The sequence below is a fragment of the Lacerta agilis genome, chromosome 12, assembly GCF_009819535.1.
Source record: "Lacerta agilis isolate rLacAgi1 chromosome 12, rLacAgi1.pri, whole genome shotgun sequence".
NCBI lineage: Eukaryota > Metazoa > Chordata > Lepidosauria > Squamata > Lacertidae > Lacerta > Lacerta agilis.
Genome location: NC_046323.1, coordinates 10,733,261 through 10,755,383, shown reverse-complemented (window position 1 = coordinate 10,755,383; position 22,123 = coordinate 10,733,261). Strand labels below are relative to the sequence as shown.

Below are 22,123 nucleotides of genomic sequence, written 5' to 3'. Positions count from 1 at the left end.
GCCCTAGTGAATATCGCTTTGCACTCTCTGATTATCATGCCTGTTCACCCAGTTTGGAGAGATCCTTTTTGGATTAAACCACCCAGAACTGTCAGCAAACCAAGCCATCCCATTCCTAACCCCATATGCCAATCATTTAAAAACAAGTTTTAAAGCCCCAGCCCCAATACAGATCCGTGGGAACCCTTACTTCCTTTGAGAGAACTGCCATTTCCCCCCCTACTCTCGGCTTCTAATTCATTAACTAGTTACTGCAGGCATCCCAAAACCAAGGCCCGGGGGCCGGATGCAGCCCAATCGCCTTCTAAATCCAGCCCGCGCACGGTCTGGGAATCAGCCTGTTTTTACATTACTAGAATATGTCCTTTTATTTAAAATGCATCTCTGGGTTATTTGTGGGGCCTGCCTGGTGTTTTTACATGATTAGAATGTGTGTTTTTATTTAAAATGCATCTCTGGGTTATTTGTGGGGCATAGGAATTCGTTCATTCCCCCCCCAAAAAAAATATAGTCTGGCCCCCCACAAGGTCTGAGGGACAGTGGACCAGCCCCCTGCTGAAAAGGTTTGCTGACCCCTGAGTTACTGCATCACCCCTATTGACACTCTCAAAGTACTCTGAAAGGACAAGACTTACCGGTAACTCTGTGTAAGCCATGCTGTTTCTTCTCCTGCAGGACATTTTCTATATGCTTGCTGATTATATCTTTAATAATGCTTTCCACCAGTTTCCCTGGAACTAACATCAATCTAATGCCTATAATAATTTCCTGGATTCCACTTCTAAAACTTGGTGTTATGCCACTGGTTTTTGGTTCTTGCCAGTCTTCATGGCGAATTACATATTTTTGTTAGAAAATGAGCCATTTCACATTTGCAAGGATGTCATCAGGAACTGTTGATTTGTTGGTTTTTAACTTGTCAGCGAGGCCTGGAATTCTGTCTCGATCGCCACTATTTCACTCATTCCTCATGAGAAAATTAGGCATGGGGATCTCACTGTCAACTTTCTCAGTCGGGGAATGATTTGTCGGATCTAAAGGGACGGTTACAGACTGTTCGTTCTTCTCCCAAGACCTCTGCTGATTTTCTTTTCTCTTCCGCTTAAAGAAGTCTTTGCTCTTTGTGAATGTAATATTTGATTATAGGCAGCTCTGCCCTTCAGCTGCATTATCTTGATGTTACTCATTCTCACAACAGCTCCGCCTAAGGTGTTACATAACTAATACTGCAGTATTATAAAAGTGGAGGAACGGGAATGAGTTCCAGTGATTTGCTCAAACCACAAAGTGCTTCTTGCTTTAAGAAATGGTGCTCCCAGAAGGCCGCCCTTGTATTTTGACACCATAATGTGAGACAGTTGATAATCCGTAACTGGATCGGAGAATGACTACGGCACTGTAAGGCTAAAAGCAGACTAGAGTTTGAAACAGTGGTTTGAAGACGCTTCTCTTACACACACCTACGGCCTTTTCCCCTGTGTTGAATCTGGTCAAACAGGTTGGGTTAGGTTTTCAGGGGGGCGGGAACCCCAGTTCCCTTCATTGGCTTTGCAATTTCCCAGATGTTCTTGAAGTGTAGCTCACAGCCAACATGGTCGGTGGTAGGGGGTTATGGGTGTTTTGGTCAAGCAACACCCGGAGAAGCCAAGGTTGGGGAAGGCTACTTTAGAGTAATCTGGATTCCCCGGAGGCTTGGTGGCTATAGCTGAGAGGATGGAGCAGGATGGATTTGATTTAAATCACTAGTTGGTAAGTCTTGATTTAAATCATTTTGGGGGGGATAAGGCGGTATATTAAATAAATTCAATAAATAACAACAACCACAACCTTTTGTTTTTAAAATGAGCCCCCTCCCACAATGAATCTCCCTTTAATAGAGTTCCCTCACGAGAATTGCACGACCTAGAGGTGATCCCCTTTGACGAAGTTCATGAGACAAAGGACCGTTGTTTATTTTTAATCTTTTTTCCCAGATCCAAGAATGGACATTATAGCCTATGATGATTACTCCAATCCACCGCTGCAGAGATATTGAGAGGAAACCGGAATACCTTCAACCGGACCAGTGCGTTCCACCTCCCAGCCGCGGTTCCTCGGGAACAATGTGGTTTATCCGTGATGGCTGCGGTATTGCCTGTGCGGTCGTCACTTGGTTCCTGGTCCTCTATGCCGACTTTGTGGTCATTCTCGTAATGCTGCTTCCCTCCAGAGACTATATTTACAGCGTGATCAACGCCATAGTTTTCAACACATTGGCATTCCTGGCTCTCGCTTCGCACATGAGAGCTATGGTAACAGATCCAGTAAGTTTCCTCTCGGAATATGTTAACCAGCTGCTAGCTAGTTCTCTTGTTCTTTTGAGGGTGATTTAGGGACTAAATCAGGCATCCCCAAACTCTGCCTTCCACGTGTTTTGGGACTACAATTCCCATCATCCCTGACCACTGTTAGCTAGGGATGATGGGAGTTGTAGTCCCAAAACATCTTGAGGGCCGAGTTTGGGGGTGCCTGGACTAAATATTCTAGAACCTGTTGAACACACACAAACACGATACAGTGGTTCTCGAACGGCTTAGTTGACAAACAAATCGGCTCCTGAACGCAGAAACCCTGGAAGTAAGTGTTCCGGTTTTTGAACATTTTTCGGAAGCCGAATGTCCGACGTGGCTTCCACTTGAGTGCAGGCAATCAGAAGCCGTGCCTTGGTTTTTGAACAGTTTTGGGAGTCGAACGGACTTGCGGAATGGATTAAGTTTGAGAACCAAGGTTCCACTGTATTGATAAAGCGTCTGGGTTTCTATCAACCTGCCCCCATGGGTGGGAAGAACTTGATTTATTTGAAGCGTTGTCCCTTTTTATGCATTTTTGTGGGGGTGGGGCAGATTATAATACCGGAGTCTTGATTAAATGAAACTGTGGAGTGGCAATAAGGCATCGTTTGAATAAGATATGAAGGAGGATGGAGAAGAAGTCGATCCCTTTCTTTCTCTTCAGTAGTACGTGCAATGTTGCTGACATGTCGTGGCATGAAAAGCTGGGAAAAGCCTGTCTTGCATTCCTGTTTCTTTGGGAAAGTTCCACCGCGACTAAACTCTATTCTGAATAAAAGCATTTGCTGCCTCCTTTCATGTTAGCACTGGTTAGTGGCTGTTGAAGGACTCCCAAGTTTTATCCAAGCGTATTTTAACTGTGGTCCTGTCTAAAGTGCTGTTTCAAGCTTTCAGCTCTTTAGAGGGCTGCGAGATTGAAATTCCGTTGAAAAAGCAGCTTTCCCCTTTGCGTGTAATTCTTGACTTATGTTCCTATCTGGATCATTGCCCAAATGTTATCTATGGGCTTCAGCTTGCAAATTGGTAACAGATGACATAGATGGGAATCTCCCAGTCTCGCAAAATGGGCGGATCTGTTTCCATTTGTCTAACCTTTCATTTGGAGTTATAGCCGAGCTTGAAAGAGGCATACAAATCCATGGCCTCCCCTCTAACCCTGTATTGTTTCACATTTCAAATGAACAGGACTTCCATTAACTATAGCTTCCCATTACACTTGAACAGGGAAACTGTGGCTGATCGCTTCGGAATAAGTCAGAAGAAGAAGCCATGGTTTGAAGTTTTCTTAGTATCTTGCCTTGCTCTGAAGTCGTTAACCAGAGTTGCTCAGTTTGGACATACAGTGGTACCCTGGTTCTCAAACTTAATCCGTTCTGGAAGTCCGTTCCAAAACCAAAGCATTCTAAAACCAAGGCGCGCTTTCCCATAGAAAGTAATGCAAAATGAATCAATCCGTTCCAGACTTTCTAAAAACAACCCCTAAAACATAAATTTAACATGAATTTTACTATCTAACGAGACCACTGATCCATAAAATGAAAGCAGTAAACAATGTACTACAGTCACACAATCCATCCATCGGTAGCTGAACTGGGTTCCACACAGCCACAAAAACAAAACAAAAAAGGGCCGCAAAAACAAAAATGCAAAATAAATAGCAAAAACAGACAGACCTCAGTGTAACACCCAAAACAGAAGCGTGGCACTCAAATCAGAAGCGTAACACTCAAAACGGAGCACGTTCAGCTTCCGAAAATAGTTCGCAAACCGGAACGCTTACTTCCGGGTTTGTAGTGTTTGGGTTCCAAGTTGTTTGAGTACCAAGGTGCCACTGTAATGGGAAACTATAGTTAATAGTGGAAGAGTTCCAGGCTGGCTGTGGCAACCCTTGAGGGGAGAGTGAAGGGCCTGTGTTTTTTTAATTTTTCAAAACGTTTGCACTGGTGTTGAATACCTTTCCAACAAAACTCTGTTAATGTACCTAGGAGAGCGAAGTTGTAACTTACCCTGTATATTCAGCGATTCTGTGATGGGGCCTATTGAGTTTTTTTTCCTGACAGTGACAGAAAGCACACCGAAACCCTTATATTTTCTTTTGCAGGGTGCAGTGCCCAAAGGCAACGCCACAAAAGAGTTCATAGAAAGTTTGCAGCTGAAGCCGGGGCAAGTAGTTTACAAGTGTCCAAAATGCTGTAGCATCAAACCCGACAGAGCACATCACTGCAGGTACGGGCACATTCTTTCGTTTATGGTTTACTTATGGTGACGAGCTGGATGGCTTGATGCATTACATCTGCAGTAATCCAGTATACAGCAGGTTTTACCTGTCATTATTGTGATGTGAGCACGTTTCCATGTTTCATTTGCACCTTGGCTGCATTTCGGCTCTTGTTTTTTTTATTTATATTATTTATTTATTCCATGTCAAGTGGTGGTTTTCCTCCATCAGCTGGGTGAAGTTGTTCACCTAAAATAATGTGACCTCAAGCTTTTGGCCAAGTGGAAATAGTTCTGTTGCAATCTGGTATCAGGAGAAAACATGGGTCTTTGAAGTGGGTGTAATTCCACTTCGATTTATAAACAGTTGTACCTTGGAAGTCGGACGGAATCCGTTCTAGAAGTCAGTTTGACTTCCAAAACGTTCAAAAACCAAAGTGCGGCTTCTGATTGGCTGCAGGAATCTCCCGCAGCCAATCAGAAGCCGTGGAAGCCCCATCGGATGTTCGGCTTCTGAAAGTAGTTCGCAAACCAGAACAGTGACTTCTGCGTTTGCGACATTCAGGAGCCAAAACGTTCAAGAACTAAGCTGTTCGAAAACCAAGGTACGACTGTGTATATTTTTAAAGTTTTCTGTTTTACAATTTAAAATACTCATTTTACATCCTTAAGGTATCAATGACTTCCCTTCTTCTCTGTCCATGGTTCATTTTACATATCATAAATCCCTGCATACTTTACAAAAACTATAGCATTCAGTATTCCATTTTGCATTCATCAAAACTTGTTTACACTGTTGAATTTATCTTGATGCTGCCATTGTTTTCAGCTGTACGCAATTATTTCCCATATATTCAGTAAAAGTTTTCCAATCTTCTTTAAACGTACGTTCTTCTTGTTCTCTTTCAACTTTGGGGTTTTCATCAGCTGTGCACCACAATCATCACAATTATAACAAATAAATGTTTGACATATCTCACTTTGCATGTCATGAGTCTATCTCATATATTAAACTCCAGTAGCAAATGAAAACAATTGCTTACATAAATGGACTTTTCCATGATATTCTAATTTTTCGAGTTTCACCTGTATTATCAAAAACCAGTTTGAAGTCCATATAGTGATATTGGTTTTATAATTTTTGACCCGGCTATATATATTCTAATTTTTCAAGTTTCATCTGTATATGTTAAGTCTGCAAGTTGGGCATATTCTGTCAGCTTAAGTTGCCAGTGTGGTGTAGTGGTTAAGAGCGGTAGACTCGTAATCTGGTGAACCAGGTTTGCGTCTCCGCTCCTCCACATGCAGCTGCTGGGTGACCTTGGGCTAGTCACGCTTCTCTGAAGTCTCTCAGCCCCACTCACCTCACGTGAGCCGCTTTGAGACTCCTTCGGGTAGTGATAAAGTGGGATATCAAATTCAAACTCTTCTTCTTCTTCTTCTTCTTCTTCTTCTTCTTCTTCTTCTTCTTCTTCTTCTTTAGTTGGGACCTCGCTCATTTTCTATTTTTGGGCTAACAAACCACGGCCCGCAGTAGTAGCATACATAAATAACCTTTTTTGACACCTGGGGATTTCAGTCTGAATTATCCCCGACAGAAAGGACTCTGGGGTTTTTGGGGGGGAAGGTACTTTTAAACATTTTCCCCTTCACTTCATTATGGATCATTTCCTAATACTCATTTACCCTTTTACAAGTCCACAAGGATTTACGGTGTGCATTCGATTTACGGTGTGTGTTCCTCATTTAGTGTTTGCAAGAGGTGTATACGGAAAATGGATCACCACTGCCCATGGGTTAACAACTGCGTAGGAGAGAACAACCAGAAGTACTTTGTACTGTTTACAGTAAGTAGTTCATTGTGTGGATTTTTCCTGGAATTCATAAAGGGGCCTTGAAACGTCAAGTGGGACTTCTGTGGTTATCGGCTGAAATAATTACACTGCAATTCTTATGGGAAAGTAATGGGTTGTTAACACTGCAAAATGTCCGGGGCAAAGTAGTTTAAAAGGATAAAGCAAGCAGGCAAAGGTATCCATTACTACCCATTTATAGCATCCCATCTTGGATTGGATCAGATTTCACAGTGGTGGGCAACATACATACATATATGTATATTTATGTACGTGTGTGTGTGCGCACAGACACACACACACACACACACACAGTCACACTCTTATGTGAAAAAGAAGGTATATCCTCTTTGAATTCTGTGATTTTACATATCAGGGCATAATAACAATAATCCATTCCTTAGCAGGTCTTAAAATTAGGAAAATACATCCTCGGATGAAAAACAGCGCATGACATATTACACCGTGTCATAATTTGTTTAACAAAAAATTAAGCCAAAATGGAAAAGCCACGTGTTAAAAAATTAAAAAAATTGTCCAGTAGCACCTTAGAGACCAACTAAATTTGTTCTGGGTATAAGCTTTTGTGTATCTGAAGAAGTGTGCATGCCCATGAAAGCTTATACCCAGAACAAACTTAGTTGGTCTCTAAGGTGCTACTGGAAATTTTTTTAATTTAAGTTTTTATTTATTTCGAATGCGTCAGACCAACACGGCTACCTACCTGAATTAAAAAAACTTCAGTACACCTTATGATTAAATAGCTTGTAGAACCACCTTTAGCAGCAATAACTCGAATTAATGGTTTTCTGTATGTCTTTGTATCAGTCTCTCACATCGTTGTGGAGGAATTTTGGCTGATGTTAGAACCTGGGATGGAAAAGCTAGGAGCCAAATGGCTTTTGGGACCTGGGTTGTGGGTGCCAAAAAATGTCTAGTCGCCACTGGTGTGTGTGTGTGTGTGTGTGTGGGCAACACTTTTATTTATTATTTTGATGAGCATGAACTAATATGCAATTCACATAAGAGACACATTGTTAACACCACATTTTTTAGCATAAATTGTTAATACATGCTTATTTTGGTGTTTACAATAAAAACATTGGTAGCGTACTTGAGTTTTCAAAACACTCTACTCTTTATTGTTAAACTCCTTAACATATTGTCTATCCTTAACATATACTTCAAGGCTTCAGGCGCAAAAAATGGCACCCAGACTTTTTGAAGTGCTCAAAAATGGAGAATCTTTAGGTGCAAAATGCGCCTGGCGCCATGCTATTTTCGAACCGTGATTTTGGCCCACTCTTCTTTACAACGCGCTCTATGTGGGGCTACATTTGAAGGTGACTCAGAAACTGCAATTAATCCAGAATGCGGCAGCTAGACTGGTGACTGGGAGTGGCCGCCGAGACCATATAACACCAGTCCTGAAAGACCTCCATTGGCTCCCAGTACCTGTATGTAGCCGAGCACAATTCAAAGCGTTGGTGCTGACCTTTCAAGCACTAAATGGCCTCGGCCCAGTATACCTGAAGGAGCGTCTCCACCTCCCATCTTTCAGCCCAGACACTGAGGTCCAGCATTGAGGGCCTTCTGGCGGTTCCCTCACTGCAAGAAGTGAGGTTACAGGGAACCAGGCAGAGGGCCTTCTCGGTGGTGGCGCCCGCCCTGTGCAATGCCCTCTCCTCAGATGTCAAGGAAATAAACAACTATCTGACTTTTAGAAGACATCTGAAGGCAGCCCTGTTTAGGGACGTTTTTAATGTTTGAAGTTTTATCATGTTTTTAATATTCTGTTGGGAGCCGCCCAGAGTGGCTGGGGAAACCCAGCTAGGTGGGCGGGGTTATATATATATATATATATATATATATATATATATATATATATATATATATATATATATGAGACACTAAATTAAATATTTTATTACAACGAACAAGAGGGCATACTTTCTTTTTCCCATGACACACACACACTGCTTTTTTCTAAAAAATAAATAAAAATGTTTAGGGGTACTCTTATTTTGACTCAAGAAAATCACCATTTTATAGTTCAAATTGGGGAAAATAAGTACAGTAAATGGACAAAAGTACAAAGATTCACAAAATGTTTAGGGGTATGCGTACCCCTGCACCCCCCCCCAGAAGAAAAGCACTATATGTATATAATAATCTAAAACAAAACAACTACCTTGACTTTTTTTTTATAAAAAAGAAACATTGGAAGGCAGGCTGAAGAATCATACAAATAAAAACACCTGGGTAAATTAAAAAATATATATACTAATCTGACACCAAAAAAGTGTAAAGCAGGTGTCAAGCTATAAATAAGGCATTCCAAAGTGTGTGCAGTACCGCTAAGAGTTCTCTCTCCTTCCTAAGTGGCACTTGGGCTGCTTTTAAGCACTTCTGTGTTGAAGTTTGCATGCTGATTTGAGTTTTAAGAGAGAGGTTTGTGGCTTGTCGCAGCCTTGCATTCGGCAGCAGGGGAGACTAGGTTGCCTTTGGTCCTTTATAAGCAGGGTGGATAAAAATCAATGATTGTCTTTTTAAGAAAATAAAAATAAAATCAGATTTTTAAAAATTGAAATCATTTTTTTTAAATTTAAATTGGATTTTTAAAATAAAATGCTTCTGGCTGAAAAATCTTTCTAAAGATGGTTTTCTATTTAAGTTACATTATAGCCTAGGCATAGGCAAACTCGGCCCTCCAGATGTTTGGGGACTACAACTCCCATGATCCCTAGCTAACAGGGATGATGGGAATTTTAGTCCCAAAACATCTGGAGGGCCAAGTTTGCCTATGCCTGTTATAGTCCAAAGGCTGTTCATCAGGAAATAAGGTTTTGTTTTATGTTTGTTCACGTGTGCTAAAGTTCAATTTAAGTTTTCTTTTAAATTGTTTAACCACATCAGTTAACAAACGTGGATACATATGCTATAATGTTATTGTTTTAGTTAAATAAATTGGTATTAAGGAAGTGATTCTTTTTTCTCCTTCCAATAAAGTACAGCAGAAAAGTTGTCCAAATATAAACAGTTAACTGTTTCATAATTTCATAATTATTGGTCTGTGTATTTCTAATAGTATACCCAAATCAGTAATTTTTGATATACTGTAACTGTAAAAACTACAGTACTCTGAAAAAAAATATTATTCCAAAAATGATACCTTCATCTGGTTGTAAATATTAAGATTATACCAGCAAGAATGAGTCTTTCTGTAAAAAAAAAAAAAAGAGAGAGAGATTTAAATCAAGTCTTTCTTCTATAGATTAATTTGCTCGCTTGATAAACAATCATATTTCAAAAGGGTTTGACCTGCCTTTGGGGGGGGGGAACCCCTGCTATTATTGCATGGAAGAATACATCCCCTCTTACTTTTGCCGTTATCTCACAGTTCAGTATTGTTAGAGAAGAATAGACCTCTTGTTCAGTCAGGTATTTTTCCACTGGATATAGCTAGGCTATATTCTTTGGCTGAAGTAATTTAGGGGATAAGGTTGAAGATAAGGCGATCTCTATAAGCATGTGAGCTTTTATATATAATTATCTGTCCTGTCTTTGATTTCGGCTTTGGCTTAAATCCGGCATACAAACTTGGAGCATGCAGAAATGCGCCTTGAAGTCTCTGTGTCTTCATAGTTCAAAATCCTATTGTGTTTCAGATGTATATAGCACTTATTTCCCTGCATGCCCTGATCATGGTTGGATTTCACTTCCTGTATTGCTTTGAAGAAGACTGGACAAGTGAGTATTGTTATAAAAATTCTGTAACTGGGTCCGTCTCCAGCTTCTGATTGGTGCAGGTGCCCCCGGAAACAATATCCGACAGCCACATCGGATGTTCAGCTTACGAAAAATGTTCAAAAACTGGAACACTTACTTCTGGGTTTTTGGCGTTTGAGAACCAAGATACCATTGTACTTGATTGGAAGAGGAATCCAGATGCTATGAATTTGGGTAGTCTTTAGGGTGCCACAATACTTTTTTGTTCATGTTGCAAGAGATGCAACACAGCTACTTCCCTTAAAAATGTCTTCAGATCAATAAAACTAACACTTGCCTAAATTTAATTTATACAAGAACCTTCTAGGAAGTGTATAAATTGTGCGCTCTATATTTGTTTTGCTTAAGTTCCTGCAAAGAGCTGCATGATGAAACTATGTCTCCGACTGCCAGCTTTCTGCTCATATAACAAACAGAAACACACTTTTGCTACTGAGATTTCACCATGCTTTTGTTCATTCAAACAATCGGAACAAAAGAGCCAGAAGCATTTATTTTTAAGGATCTGGAAGCTGAGGTTTTGACAGAGCTGAATTTCCAATTCTGCACTTGATTAAAATGCAAACGGCTTTGATTATTCCTAAAACTACTATTTACATAGGCTTTTAAGACTCAGTTCTGTTCTTAACTATTCTAATTGCAGGCTTTTATGATGGTTTTAAAAAATGATAATTCTCTAGTCTATTGTGTTGTGTATTGCATTATTTCTTACTTGTAAGCCACTCTGAATTCAGTGGAATCTCGGAAGCAGGGCACCTTTGAACTCGTACGTTTCGGCTCCCACACGATAGAAAACCAGAAGTGATTGTTCCGATTTTTGGAAGCCGAATGTCGGGCACGGCTTCCGATCGGCTGCAGGACATTCCTGCAGCCAATCAGAAGCCACATCTTTGTTTTTGAACTGTATAGAATTTGAAAACCGAGGTACAACTGTACAGATAATTCCCATTTCACACGAGTGTTCCGTTGCAGACCCCCACGCACTTAAATCTGCCCCGCCCTGTTCCGTCCCTTTTCATGACATCTTTATGATGTCATAAAGGCTACTTCCTGGTCCGGCGCTGTCATTCGGATGCACCTAAACAGGGAGTTGCCTGTACTGTAACAACATCCATTGGCTCCTGCTTCTGCCTGGAATACCGTATCACGCTTTGTTTTTGCAGAGTGCAGTTCTTTCTCTCCACCAACGACTGTGATCCTTCTTATCCTCTTGTGCTTTGAGGCTCTCCTCTTCCTAATCTTCACGTCTGTAATGTTTGGAACGCAGGTACACTCCATCTGCACTGATGAAACGGTGAGTACTTCCTGATCTCTTGCTCCCACCCCCAATTCTGCACAGCACATGAATTTGCTTTATTATATTGGATGAATGCCGCTTTTAAGAAAAATGCTTTTCTCACTTTGAGGGGCGTGTTCCCCAGGCAGGCAGGCATGTGTAAAAGTATTTTGTGAATGGTAATCGGAATCGCCTTGCAGTTTTCTTTCACTCCACCAAATAGACTAGAATCTCACACAACAGTCTGGTATCTTAACGGCTTCTGCAATTCCAAGTTCCCAGTTTTCACTGGGTTGTACTCAGAGTAAACCCATTGACATTAATAAACATGACTTAACTATATCAGTGGGTCTACACTAAGCAGAACTTTGTTGGGTACAACCTGTTGTCTTTTATTGTTCACACCTCGATGAAGTAACATGCAAAGATGATATGAGATACATGGTAGAAAGCCGTTTTTAGTCATGTGTAGCTTGAATGGGGCCTGCAGAGGAGCTGTATCCTAAAATAACAATCTTTACCGCCCAGTTAGGTGGGAAACGTGCAAATTGTTAAGACTATATTTAGTTGGACCATAGTGTGTTTGATTAAAGTTGGTGTCTTGGGTCTCTGCCTTCTGCCCCTTTCAAAGGAGAATTGTTATAGTATTGAGCTTCGCTTGGCACACCTGAAGGAAACCTGTAGACTCAGCATCCTTTCACAACTTTTGTGTCACAGGACGGATGTTTCTGTGTTGCGACACGGCTGCCGGGGTGCTGTGCGCATGGTAATTTGCCCCTCTTCCTTGGCTCCTCCCTAGTAGGATGTTCTTTTTTTGTGAATTGACAGCTGTAAATAGACGCCACTCTGACCCAACACAGTCATTTTTGTCTTCTGCTTGTTTTCCCTCATAAATCAGAGGCGAAGGCCTGTTTGTTTCCTTTGTTGATATCCATTATCAACGCTGTGGTCTAACCACTGAGCCTCTTGGAGTTGCCGATCGGAAGGTCGGCAGTTTGAATCCACACAATGGGGTGAGCTCCCGTTGCTCTGTCCCAGCTCCTGCCAACCTAGCAGTCCGAAAGCAAGCCAGTGCAAGTAGATAAATAGGTACCGCTGCGGCGGGAAGGTAAATGGCGTTTCTGCGCGCTCTGGTTTCTGTTACAGTTTTCCGTTGTGCCAGAAGCTGTTTATTCCTGCTGGCCACATGACCCGGGAAGCTGTCTGCGGACAAATGCTGGCTCCCTCGGCCTGAAAGCTAGCTGAGCAACGCAACCCCATAGTCGCTTTTGGCTGGACTTAACCATCCAGGGCTCCTTTACCGTTACCTAATATAAAAAGGTTGTCATGCAGCCATGCTTGGCAACGTAGTAGTATCTTTAAAAAAGCATTTCTGCGAGCAACTTCTGCAAAGGGCCTATCCTACATATGATGAACTAATGTTTAACTATCCATTGCTATGTGTGGGAAGGAAACAGCTTTGAACCAATGAGGTCATATATACTTGAAAGTGCATACATGGAGTCAGAACCTGTAGTGTCACTACTTACCGGTAATCTCCCCCCTCACACACCCTACCAGGTGAACATGTCTAAGTTCAGCTGCCTAAACTTACATGTCGTGCTATCCTAAGCAGCCTTAGGTAAAGGTAAAGGGACCCCTGACCATTAGGTCCAGTCGTGTCCGACTCTGGGGTTGCGGCGCTAATCTCACGTTACCTGCCAAGGGAGCCGGCATACAGCATTCAGGTCATGTGGCCAGCATGACTAAGCTGCTTCTGGCGAACCAGAGCAGTGCACGGAAACACTGTTTACCTTCCCACTGGAGCGGTACCTATTTATCTACTTGCACTTTGACATGCTTTCGAACTGCTAGGTAGGCAGGAGCAGGGACCGAGCAACAGGAGCTCACCCCGTCGCAGGGATTCGAACCTCCGACCTTCTGATCAGCAAGCCCGAGGCTCTGTGGTTTAACCCACAGCGTGCATATTTCACTTTGTTATGTGGGGTTTGCTCCCTAGTAAGCATGCTTAGGACTGCAGCCCCAGGCTGCAGAGGGATTTGCTTAAGCATAAACCTTCCAAGAATTCTATGCCCACTTTCAGGTTAACCGCATTGCTCATTACCCATGTTTTCTTGGGAGCTGAAAGTAAGTTGAATGCCAAAGCAGAAAGGGTTAAAAATGAATTATCTTCAAAGAAGAAACTGTTCTATACAGTCCTACCTTGGTTTTTGGACAGCTTAGCTCTTGGACGTTTTGGCTCCCGAAGTGAGTGTTCCGCTTTGTGAACTATTTTTGGAAGCCAAACGCCTGACGGAGCTCCTGTGGCGTCCAGTTTGCTGCAGGAGCTTCCTGCAGCCAATCAGAAGCCGCACTTTGGTTTCTGAATGTTTTGGAAGTCGAACGGACTTCCGGAACGGATTCCGTTCGACTTCCAAGGTACGACTGTACTGGTTATTTACCTAGTCACTGCTTCTAATGTCACTCACATTTGTTGTCGCTACGAAATTTTAATTTATTTATATACCACTTGGCTCTAAGTGGTTTACAAGGATACAGTAAAAAAGGTAAAAATCAGTTAATACTGCAAAATTAAACTTCAATTAAAATGTCTGCTGGAATATAAAAGTCTTCAGTAGGTGCCAGAAGCTCAGCATCGATAACAGAACAGCAGGCAAAACTCCAGCAGCAGCGGGCAGAAGTTAAAACACAACAAAACGATTCTGTATAAAAATGATAAATTACTAACTGATCACAGCAAGCAGAAGGCTAAGAGCTCCACAGTTCTAAAAGGTATTAAATGACTCGAGCAAAACAAAGTTGGTCACTGGTACCAAAGAGACGTCAGATTCAGTAGCCGGTCAGTTTCCCTGGAGAAGGCATTGCAAAGCCATGATGCCATAGCAGAGAAGGCCTCACCTCATGTGTGTGTGTAGGGGGAATGACACGGAGAAGCACATTGGGGTGGGGGGAAGAGATCTTCATACCTGGAAAGGTCCATGCAGAAGGCAGTCCATAAGGTACTCGGGCCCTAAGCCACTTGCATCTAGAAAAGTTACAACTCGCGTTTTGAATATACCGGTAGATGTTCATATATGTGGTTCAGCTTTAGAATGGCTTAAAATAAATCTTGACAAATTGCTGTCGACGCGCACGTACACACACACACACACACAGTCGTACCTTGGTTTTTGAACACCTTGTGACTCAAATGTTTTGGCTCCCGAATGGCACAGTCCCGGAAGTGAGTGTTCCGGTTTGAGAAATTTTTTGGGAAGCCGAACGTCCGACGTGGCTTCGGATTGCGTGCAGGAAGCTCCCACAGCCAATCAGAAGCCACACCTTGGTTTTCAAACGTTTTCGGAAGTCAAACGGACTTCCGAAACGGATTCTGTTCAAGAACCAAGGTTTTTTTTTTTTTTGCCTGCCCCAAGCATCACTTTGCACTTACTTGAATATCGTTTTGCCGTTTTGTTGCCCATCACCTAGAGATGCTCCAAAAGTTCTCCATTCTGCCTTAGATTCCACCACCCTTAGTGCATCCTGCCAAACTTCGTTAAAAGCTCAGGTTAGGCTTCCAGGCATGATGGAAAACCATACTTTACCTTCACAAGCATCAAGGCAAAGCCAGGATTTCAAACTGTGGCCTAATCCTGCTTTGCGTAAACCACAGTTTACTAAGCTTGCTGCAAGCAGAAGCTTCTGAATCCCTCTGTTTGACTGCCAAAGGAGAGGAGGGTGTGTGCAGGCCCCAGGTTTAACAGTAAATCATGTTTTGCTGTTACAACTGAATGTATTCAGTAGCTACTGGTTCACACACCTGTTGAGACTCAAAGAATTCTCAAAATATTGTTAAGGCAGAAGTTACCTTTCCAGAAGCCGTGCTGCTTCATTCTCAGCGAGGCTTATTCTGCGATACGCTTCATAATTTTATCTTACCTGGCTCAGAAATTAGGCTGATGAGGCTGTCGTTACCCCCATTTTGCCTCCGAATCTCTCCCTTTAAAAAAAAAGTGTTATATTCATTGGTGATGAGGTTACTTTTGTAAGTAGAATATTTAGATGAGCAGCTTTCCATTTGCATATGAATGTCATCCAGACCCAGGGACCGTTAGTTGAAACACATTGCCTTTCTCGGTTTGACTTCTCGGATGTGTCAGATGTTGGCATCTCTCTGACATCTTCTGCAGTGTAAGCAGATGAAAATAATCCACCTGTCGCCAGGTCCTCCTTCAGATGACCCTTTTATATATTATCCAGAGGTCCTACCATCTCCCTGACTGGTGGTTCTGCCTATGAACATTTTAAAGAAAAACATTTTAAAGAAATATTTAGCTGTGTCTGTGCCTCCAGCAATTTGCTCCTCACATCTCTTCTTACTATGCCATAACGATTTCTGCATTTTGCCAGAGTAGTTTCTGTCTCGCCAACCGCCCGTTGACTTCAGTTTAGCAAGAGTTCTGTTTTATTTATTGGTATTTATTCATACCAATTCTGATTTATTTATTAATTAATACAACTTTCTGTACTGCCTTTGACTCCAGGAAGCGCCACAAAAAGACACCAGAGAGTACTAATCTTCTCCCCCAAATCATAAAACATCTATAAAAACCTTTCAGTAAAATATGAATATAAACTACAGGATTCAGGCTGCTAAAAACTGGCATTAATGACCTGGAAAAGCCTGAGCAAATAAGTTTTTGAAGCATTCCAGAAACACCCATCAGTTGATGCCTGCCTAAATTGGAGTTTATGTTCTGTTGGATCATTTTTTTAAATAGCGGCTATAAAGCAATGTTTGGGCTTCCCAACTCAACCTCCTTTTTAACTAATCTCCACCCCACCCCCCTTTTTGAGGAATGGCTGCTTCTGCAAATGCATTTGACTGTGGGGGACTTTCTAGGCAATTATCTTCTGGTGTGTATATGATGAATTTGATACTGTTTTAGTTGCTCTTCAAGTGGCTTGAAATTGCGAGTTGCTCAGATGAGATCTATTCACTGCTGAGCATTTAAATCAAGGGTCACCTTCTCTCTCCTTGGCTTGCATGGCTATTTTTAGGCACAGTCATTTTTGTGTGTGTGTTAAATATTTAGAAATATAGGAATATTTTCTTTGCCACAGAGTGTACACTTAACCACCATGACACGTTTTCTGCATAATTAACAGCTGTTATCACATGATCTCTTCTGGCTATACCCAAGATTTCAATATATTTCCAGCTCCCCATTTTGATAAATGTGACAACTGTAGTTCCCCTGTGTTTGGCCTGGTATTGTGAGTGCCCCCCCCCCCCAGCTTCCTTTGGCTCTGTGACTTGGTTCTCCCTAGAGTTTCTCATTTCATTGCACTCTGTTCTTCCTACCTTTCTAAATGTCAGTGTGAAAAATGGGGCCTCAAATCTTTGACATGGCATAGAGTGGCACCTTGGTTCTCAAACTTAATCCGTTCCGGAAATCCGTTCCAAAACCAAAGCGTTCCAAAAGCAAGGTGCGCTTTCCCCTAGAAAGTAATGCAAAACGGATTAATCCGTTCCAGACTTTTAGAAACAACCCCTAAAACAGCAATTTAACATGAATTTTACTACTGTATCTAACGAGACCATGGATCCGTAAAATGAAAGCAATAAGCAATGTACTGCAGTCACACAATCAATCAGTAGCTGAACTGGTTTCCACACAGTCACAAAAACAAAACAAAGAAGTCTCAAAAACGCAAAATAAATATCAAAAACAGATAGACCTCAGCGTGGTGCTCATATTGGAAGCATAACCCTCAAACCGGAAGCGTAACACTCAAAACGGAAGCATGGGACTCAAAAGGGAGCACGTTTGGCTTCCGGAAAAAATTCGCAAACTGGAACACTTTGCAGTATTTGGGTTCCAAGTAGTTTGAGTACCAAGGCATTTGAGAACCAAGGTACCACTGCATTTTGGAAAACCGGTTCATTTCCCAGTGTTCAACTCTACACTTTGTGCCGGTGTTATTTCACATTTGGAGTCGTGATTGCAAACGCAAACAACTGGCGTGCTATCAGAAGTGTCTCAGTTTGTTCTCCCATTAACCGTTCCTAAACTAATTGGGTACTACCATTTTTCACTTTGATATATGCTCAGTCTTTATCCTGCAACTCTTTTCCCCTGCTGACACAGCCTGTAGCTTCCTAGTCAGAAGATTCAGTGGGGCTTGAAAAGCGGGCATTTCTTGAACTTCCTTGTGGAGAACTTGGAAGTTGCTGGAGGGATTAACCATTTGCGCAAACCTTTTTTGACTGCCGTATCCAATGCTTTTATTTGGAGAGTTCCTAAAACTTCCGTAACAGTTATGTGACTCCCTCTTTGTTCGTAAATTTGCTGCTGGTTTGTGTACGTTCTTTTTCCGTCCTTTTGCAAACTCACCAAGTGGGGAATGTTCAGGGAATTGGTTGTTTTCCTGCTCCAGCCATTTGATAAAAGGGTAGGCGAGAGGGACCCTTCTTCCCCGAAACCAGAACTACCAAGTTAAGTTCCTGACTGAAAATGTCATGTTTCTGTTTTCAGGGAATAGAACAGTTGAAAAAAGAAGAGAGAAGATGGGCTAAAAAAACAAAATGGATGAACATGAAAGCAGTATTTGGCCACCCGTTCTCTATAGTTTGGCTTAGCCCATTTGCTACTCCCGATCAAGGAAAAGCAGACCCGTATCAGTATGTGGTCTAAGAATCCATGAACAGCATTTCCACTAAAACACAAAACCACATTTACAGCACTACTGTTATTCTACATGAATGTTTCAAATGAATTTTTTTTAAAGAAAAAAAACACGCCTATTAAATGGCTGACGATGGCAGAGAAAAGACAAAAAAAAAGAGCCCTGTAGTCTAAAAACAACTAAAAAGAGAATTTTTCGGTAATTCTTTGTCTCTGGTGGCTAAAGCTTTTTTTCTTTTCTTTTTTTAACCTGTTAACTTTATGGGTCTGTTTTGGTTTCCTGTCTGCTTTCTGTATGACGTAACTAATGGAAAAGGGGGTGTGAGTCTGTGCCAACAGTGCCATCTTGTTACGTAACAAATTATGGACTTTGGGGTGGCAGCTGACACTTTCGGTGGGCTGTGGGGTCTCTCCGTGTTGTGATACTCCCTTCTACCCCCACCCTGTACTTTTTAAGCCTCACTAAGAACCGAAGGATGGAAAAAACAAAAGTCTGAGCCTGTCAAAGGGTCCGTTAATAACAAAATTGCCTAGCTTTTAATGTCTCAAACATACTGCCGACATTACCGTACTTTGGAAAGCTACAGAAAGGATTCCATCTCTGCCCCGCCCCCTTTTTTATTTTTTGGTTCCATCCTCTCCCTGGTTCCTGGGTTAAACAGCGGAAGGTCTTTGTCGGCGTGTGTGGGTTTCGATGCCTTATAATTGGAGGAGGGAGAAATCTTTATTTCAATGTATAGAATAGCAAGATGGTGTCTGTCCTTGTTTTTCGAAAATAAGAATAAACAGTGTTCATATGGTATGTAGGCTTGCCGGTCCAAATGAAAAACTAAGCACAGAATGTTTCTGTAGATGCGTTGTCTTTTTTTAAAATAAATATTGCCACCTTTTTATATCTCTGTAAATGTTTGTTCTCCTTTATATTTATACATATTATATATTTTACATTGGGGAGATGTCGAGTGTTAAAAGGATCATGCATGCCTTCTGTCATGGCTTTGTGGACATACTCTGTATGTAGTAAGATCTGGGAAACGGGCACTTGAGTAGAGGGCATTCTGTATAAAACAAAAGCCAGTAGAATAACTAGATTACATCCGGAATGACTTGAGTCTGTAATATTTTTATTTTTATTTTTTGGTATTTCAACAGGGATTTTATTGTATATTTTGGATCCAAAAAGCTACTGATTAGAGCCATCACAGTAAAACTGCAAATAAGCTATGCTCCTGAATTAATTCTTTTGACTGAATCAAAGCCGGGGTGGGAATCAGTGAAGGAGGCTAAGATCTGTCTCGTTTCAAAAAACTATGTAAATGCTGCATCTTTTCAATTCTGTCAATGCTTCCATATGGGAAACAAATGCAATAAACCTTTTCTGAACACTGTTCCTGTGCCTTTTTATGATGTTGTTGCTGCTGCTGTTGTTGCTGTTAAACATCTTTGAATAACCACTTGCACCCAAGGAGGTGCAAGGAGGAAGAAAGCTGAGTACCAGAATTTGGGTTTAGATCATGTCATTAAAAAAAATATATGTTTAAAATCAACCGTATACCAACTACTCATTTAAATTAGTTTCCACTGATTTGGTTCAGTGAGTAAGCAGATATTTCTGTAACAAAATCCGTTTCGCTGCTCAACAGTTGGGTGTAGGAGTGTCTCTGTTGCTATAGGAATGCACACAGTGGATTGGCCCATCTCTCTGTGTGCTTAAAGTAGAGCAATTTATTCGGATGAAAGATGCCTTTAGCAATTGCATGCTTTTTAATGGTTAGGAAAGGAAGGGATATTTTTCTTTCATAAGATAGCTCCTTTCTGCATTGAGCCTGAGGCCTTTTTTGGTGGCCCTCGGCAACATTGAAGAAAAAACATCTTAAAAAAAAAAATTGGTGTCTTGCCCAATTAGTGTATAATACATTGTTTTTCTCTCAGTAGAGATAAATATCTCACAATAGTTTTTCAAGCTCCTTTCAGCTGCTCCTTCCCTTTTTATTTATGCTTGGACACTGTAAGCAGGGAAAGGGGGAAAATCTTCATGAGTCTTCACACCCCTAACTAGAAAATTACTATTTATGCTGTTATTAGCAGGTGGTTAGTTAGCAGTGTCCCTAGTTCTGTGGTTTTTAACTGTCGGTGATGAATAAACCCTAAACTTTTCTCTTCTGCAGGGCATAGAGCGGCTTAAAAAACAGGAGCCGACGTGGGAAAAAGTCAGCGGCTGGGAAGGGATGAAACTGGCTTTCGGGGGTAATCTTTCACCGAGGTGGTTCAATCCTTTTTCAGACCTGAGTTGCAAGAAGGCTCCTCCAGCCGGCACGGCGACAGTGGCTCCGTCCGAGATGGCGGTCCAGGAAGCTTTCGAGCAGCTTTCTCCTCAAGAGGTGGTTGTGGGTGTGCTAGACGAATGATGTGTCCTTGCAGATCTCCATATGCTTCTGTAACTTGAGCACTTGAGCCTTAGCTTTTTAAGAGACTGTGACGCATGAAACCATTGATGCTTCCCTGTTCCTTCAGCCAAGGGCCTCACTTGACATTCCTGCAATGATGACCTACTGATGGCGATGAGGATCTTAACCAAGTTTCCGTAACTCAAAAAACACGTAACGGGCTGTCCAAAGTTGACCATGCCTAAAAAATACGCAATAACGAAAGCTTAGCTTAACTCTTACTTACCCGTCGGATCTGGTGGTGAGCTCTCGTGAAAGACTGGCCGAGAAAATGGATTCAAGGACAAAAATCTGAGCCCAGTATTGGACTCTTGGGAGACCAATGAAACCACATTATTCCCGCTCACACCATTGAACATATGTAAGTGGATTCCTCAGGAAGTATTAATGTGCTATAAATGGTTGGGTTTTGCCACATTTCTTGTGGCGAAATAACTATAAAGATTAGGTGTAACAGCTCCCCCATCAAAAAAAAACACACACCAGCATTAGTACAGCTAAGCTGTAGATACGTACCGGTAGTATGTGAAAACTACATTTTGGGTGTCGGTCTTTTGTGGTTTGGAATCTGGCATTAGACCATTTACAGTTTACCTTTGGGTAACGTAAATTTCGGGTTGCGGATGCAGCAAACCCGGAAGTGTATACTTCCAGGTGTCACTGCTCGTGCATGCGCAGAAGCAGCACCTCTAGATGCAGACTTTTCGGGGTACATACGGACCCGCGGAATGAATTAAGTTCATATCCAGAGGGTCTGCTGTGCTTACAGATGCCCCATTGATCTACATTTATTTCAAAGAGTAATTTGCAGCACAGAGATTCTCTGGCTCTGAAAGAGAACTATTGCAATTGTGGTTCTGGCCCGGTGTAGAAGCTTGAAGGCCAAAGAACATCTTTTTTGTCAAGTGTGTTTGTGAGGCCTGGTTTATCATAGTAACTTGGCTGATCGCTTTGAATGGCAGAGCCTTGAGTGAATGTTCTCGTGTATCTCAAAAGGGTTAACTTTCAGTGTTAAGGATACTGAGCATCTCTAACAAAAACAGAGAAGGGTTACTTTGCAGCCGTAGGGCCTAGTGAGTGGTCTGGGAACAACCGCTGCTGCAGAATTATTGAAGCTGGACTCAGGGGCGCCGCTGGGGAGGGGCGGTGGGGGCGGTACGCCCCCAGTGACAGGGTGAGCAGCGGCGGGTGGGGGTGACAAGCAGCGGCCCCTCCCGCCACTCCCACGCGCCGCCGCTCCCTCCGTCACCCCGGGAGCAGCAGCACACGGATGGGGTGCTTCCGCCGCTTTTTTTGGCGGGGGGGTCGACCAGCGAGGGGGGGTGTCAAACTTGTCACCCCCTCCTTGCTGGCCACCACCCCCCGCCGAAAAAACCACCGGGGGGGGCGGGGAAAGCCTGGAAAGGAAGCAGAGCAGGCGCGTTTAAGCGCCGCTCTGCTTCTTTTTCCCCTTTCCGCCGCTTTTTGGGCGGGGGGGGGGCCCGACCAGCGGGAGGGTGTCACGCTTGTCACCCCCTCCTCGCTGGTCACCCCCCCCCGCCGA

General features: G+C 42.3%; 1 protein-coding gene across 3 annotated transcripts in view; it reads left to right on the top strand.

Annotated features, from left to right (window-relative positions):
* ZDHHC3 (zinc finger DHHC-type palmitoyltransferase 3) overlaps positions 1–20,556 on the top strand; it is a 37,223-nt gene extending 16,667 nt beyond the window's left edge. For 2 of the 3 annotated variants that reach the window (XM_033165147.1, XM_033165146.1), the window contains 6 exons: positions 1,974–2,303; positions 4,432–4,556; positions 6,298–6,394; positions 10,069–10,150; positions 11,353–11,483; positions 20,302–20,556. In XM_033165147.1, coding sequence (XP_033021038.1) covers positions 1,998–2,303; positions 4,432–4,556; positions 6,298–6,394; positions 10,069–10,150; positions 11,353–11,483; positions 20,302–20,541 — 981 coding nt within the window. In that variant the 5' untranslated portion in view covers positions 1,974–1,997 and the 3' untranslated portion in view covers positions 20,542–20,556. Of the gene's footprint in view, positions 1–1,973; positions 2,304–4,431; positions 4,557–6,297; positions 6,395–10,068; positions 10,151–11,352; positions 11,484–17,983; positions 19,522–20,301 lie in introns of those variants that run through there. The other variant, XM_033165149.1, reaches the window with a different exon arrangement.
* Positions 20,557–22,123: the final 1,567 nt, after the last annotated feature.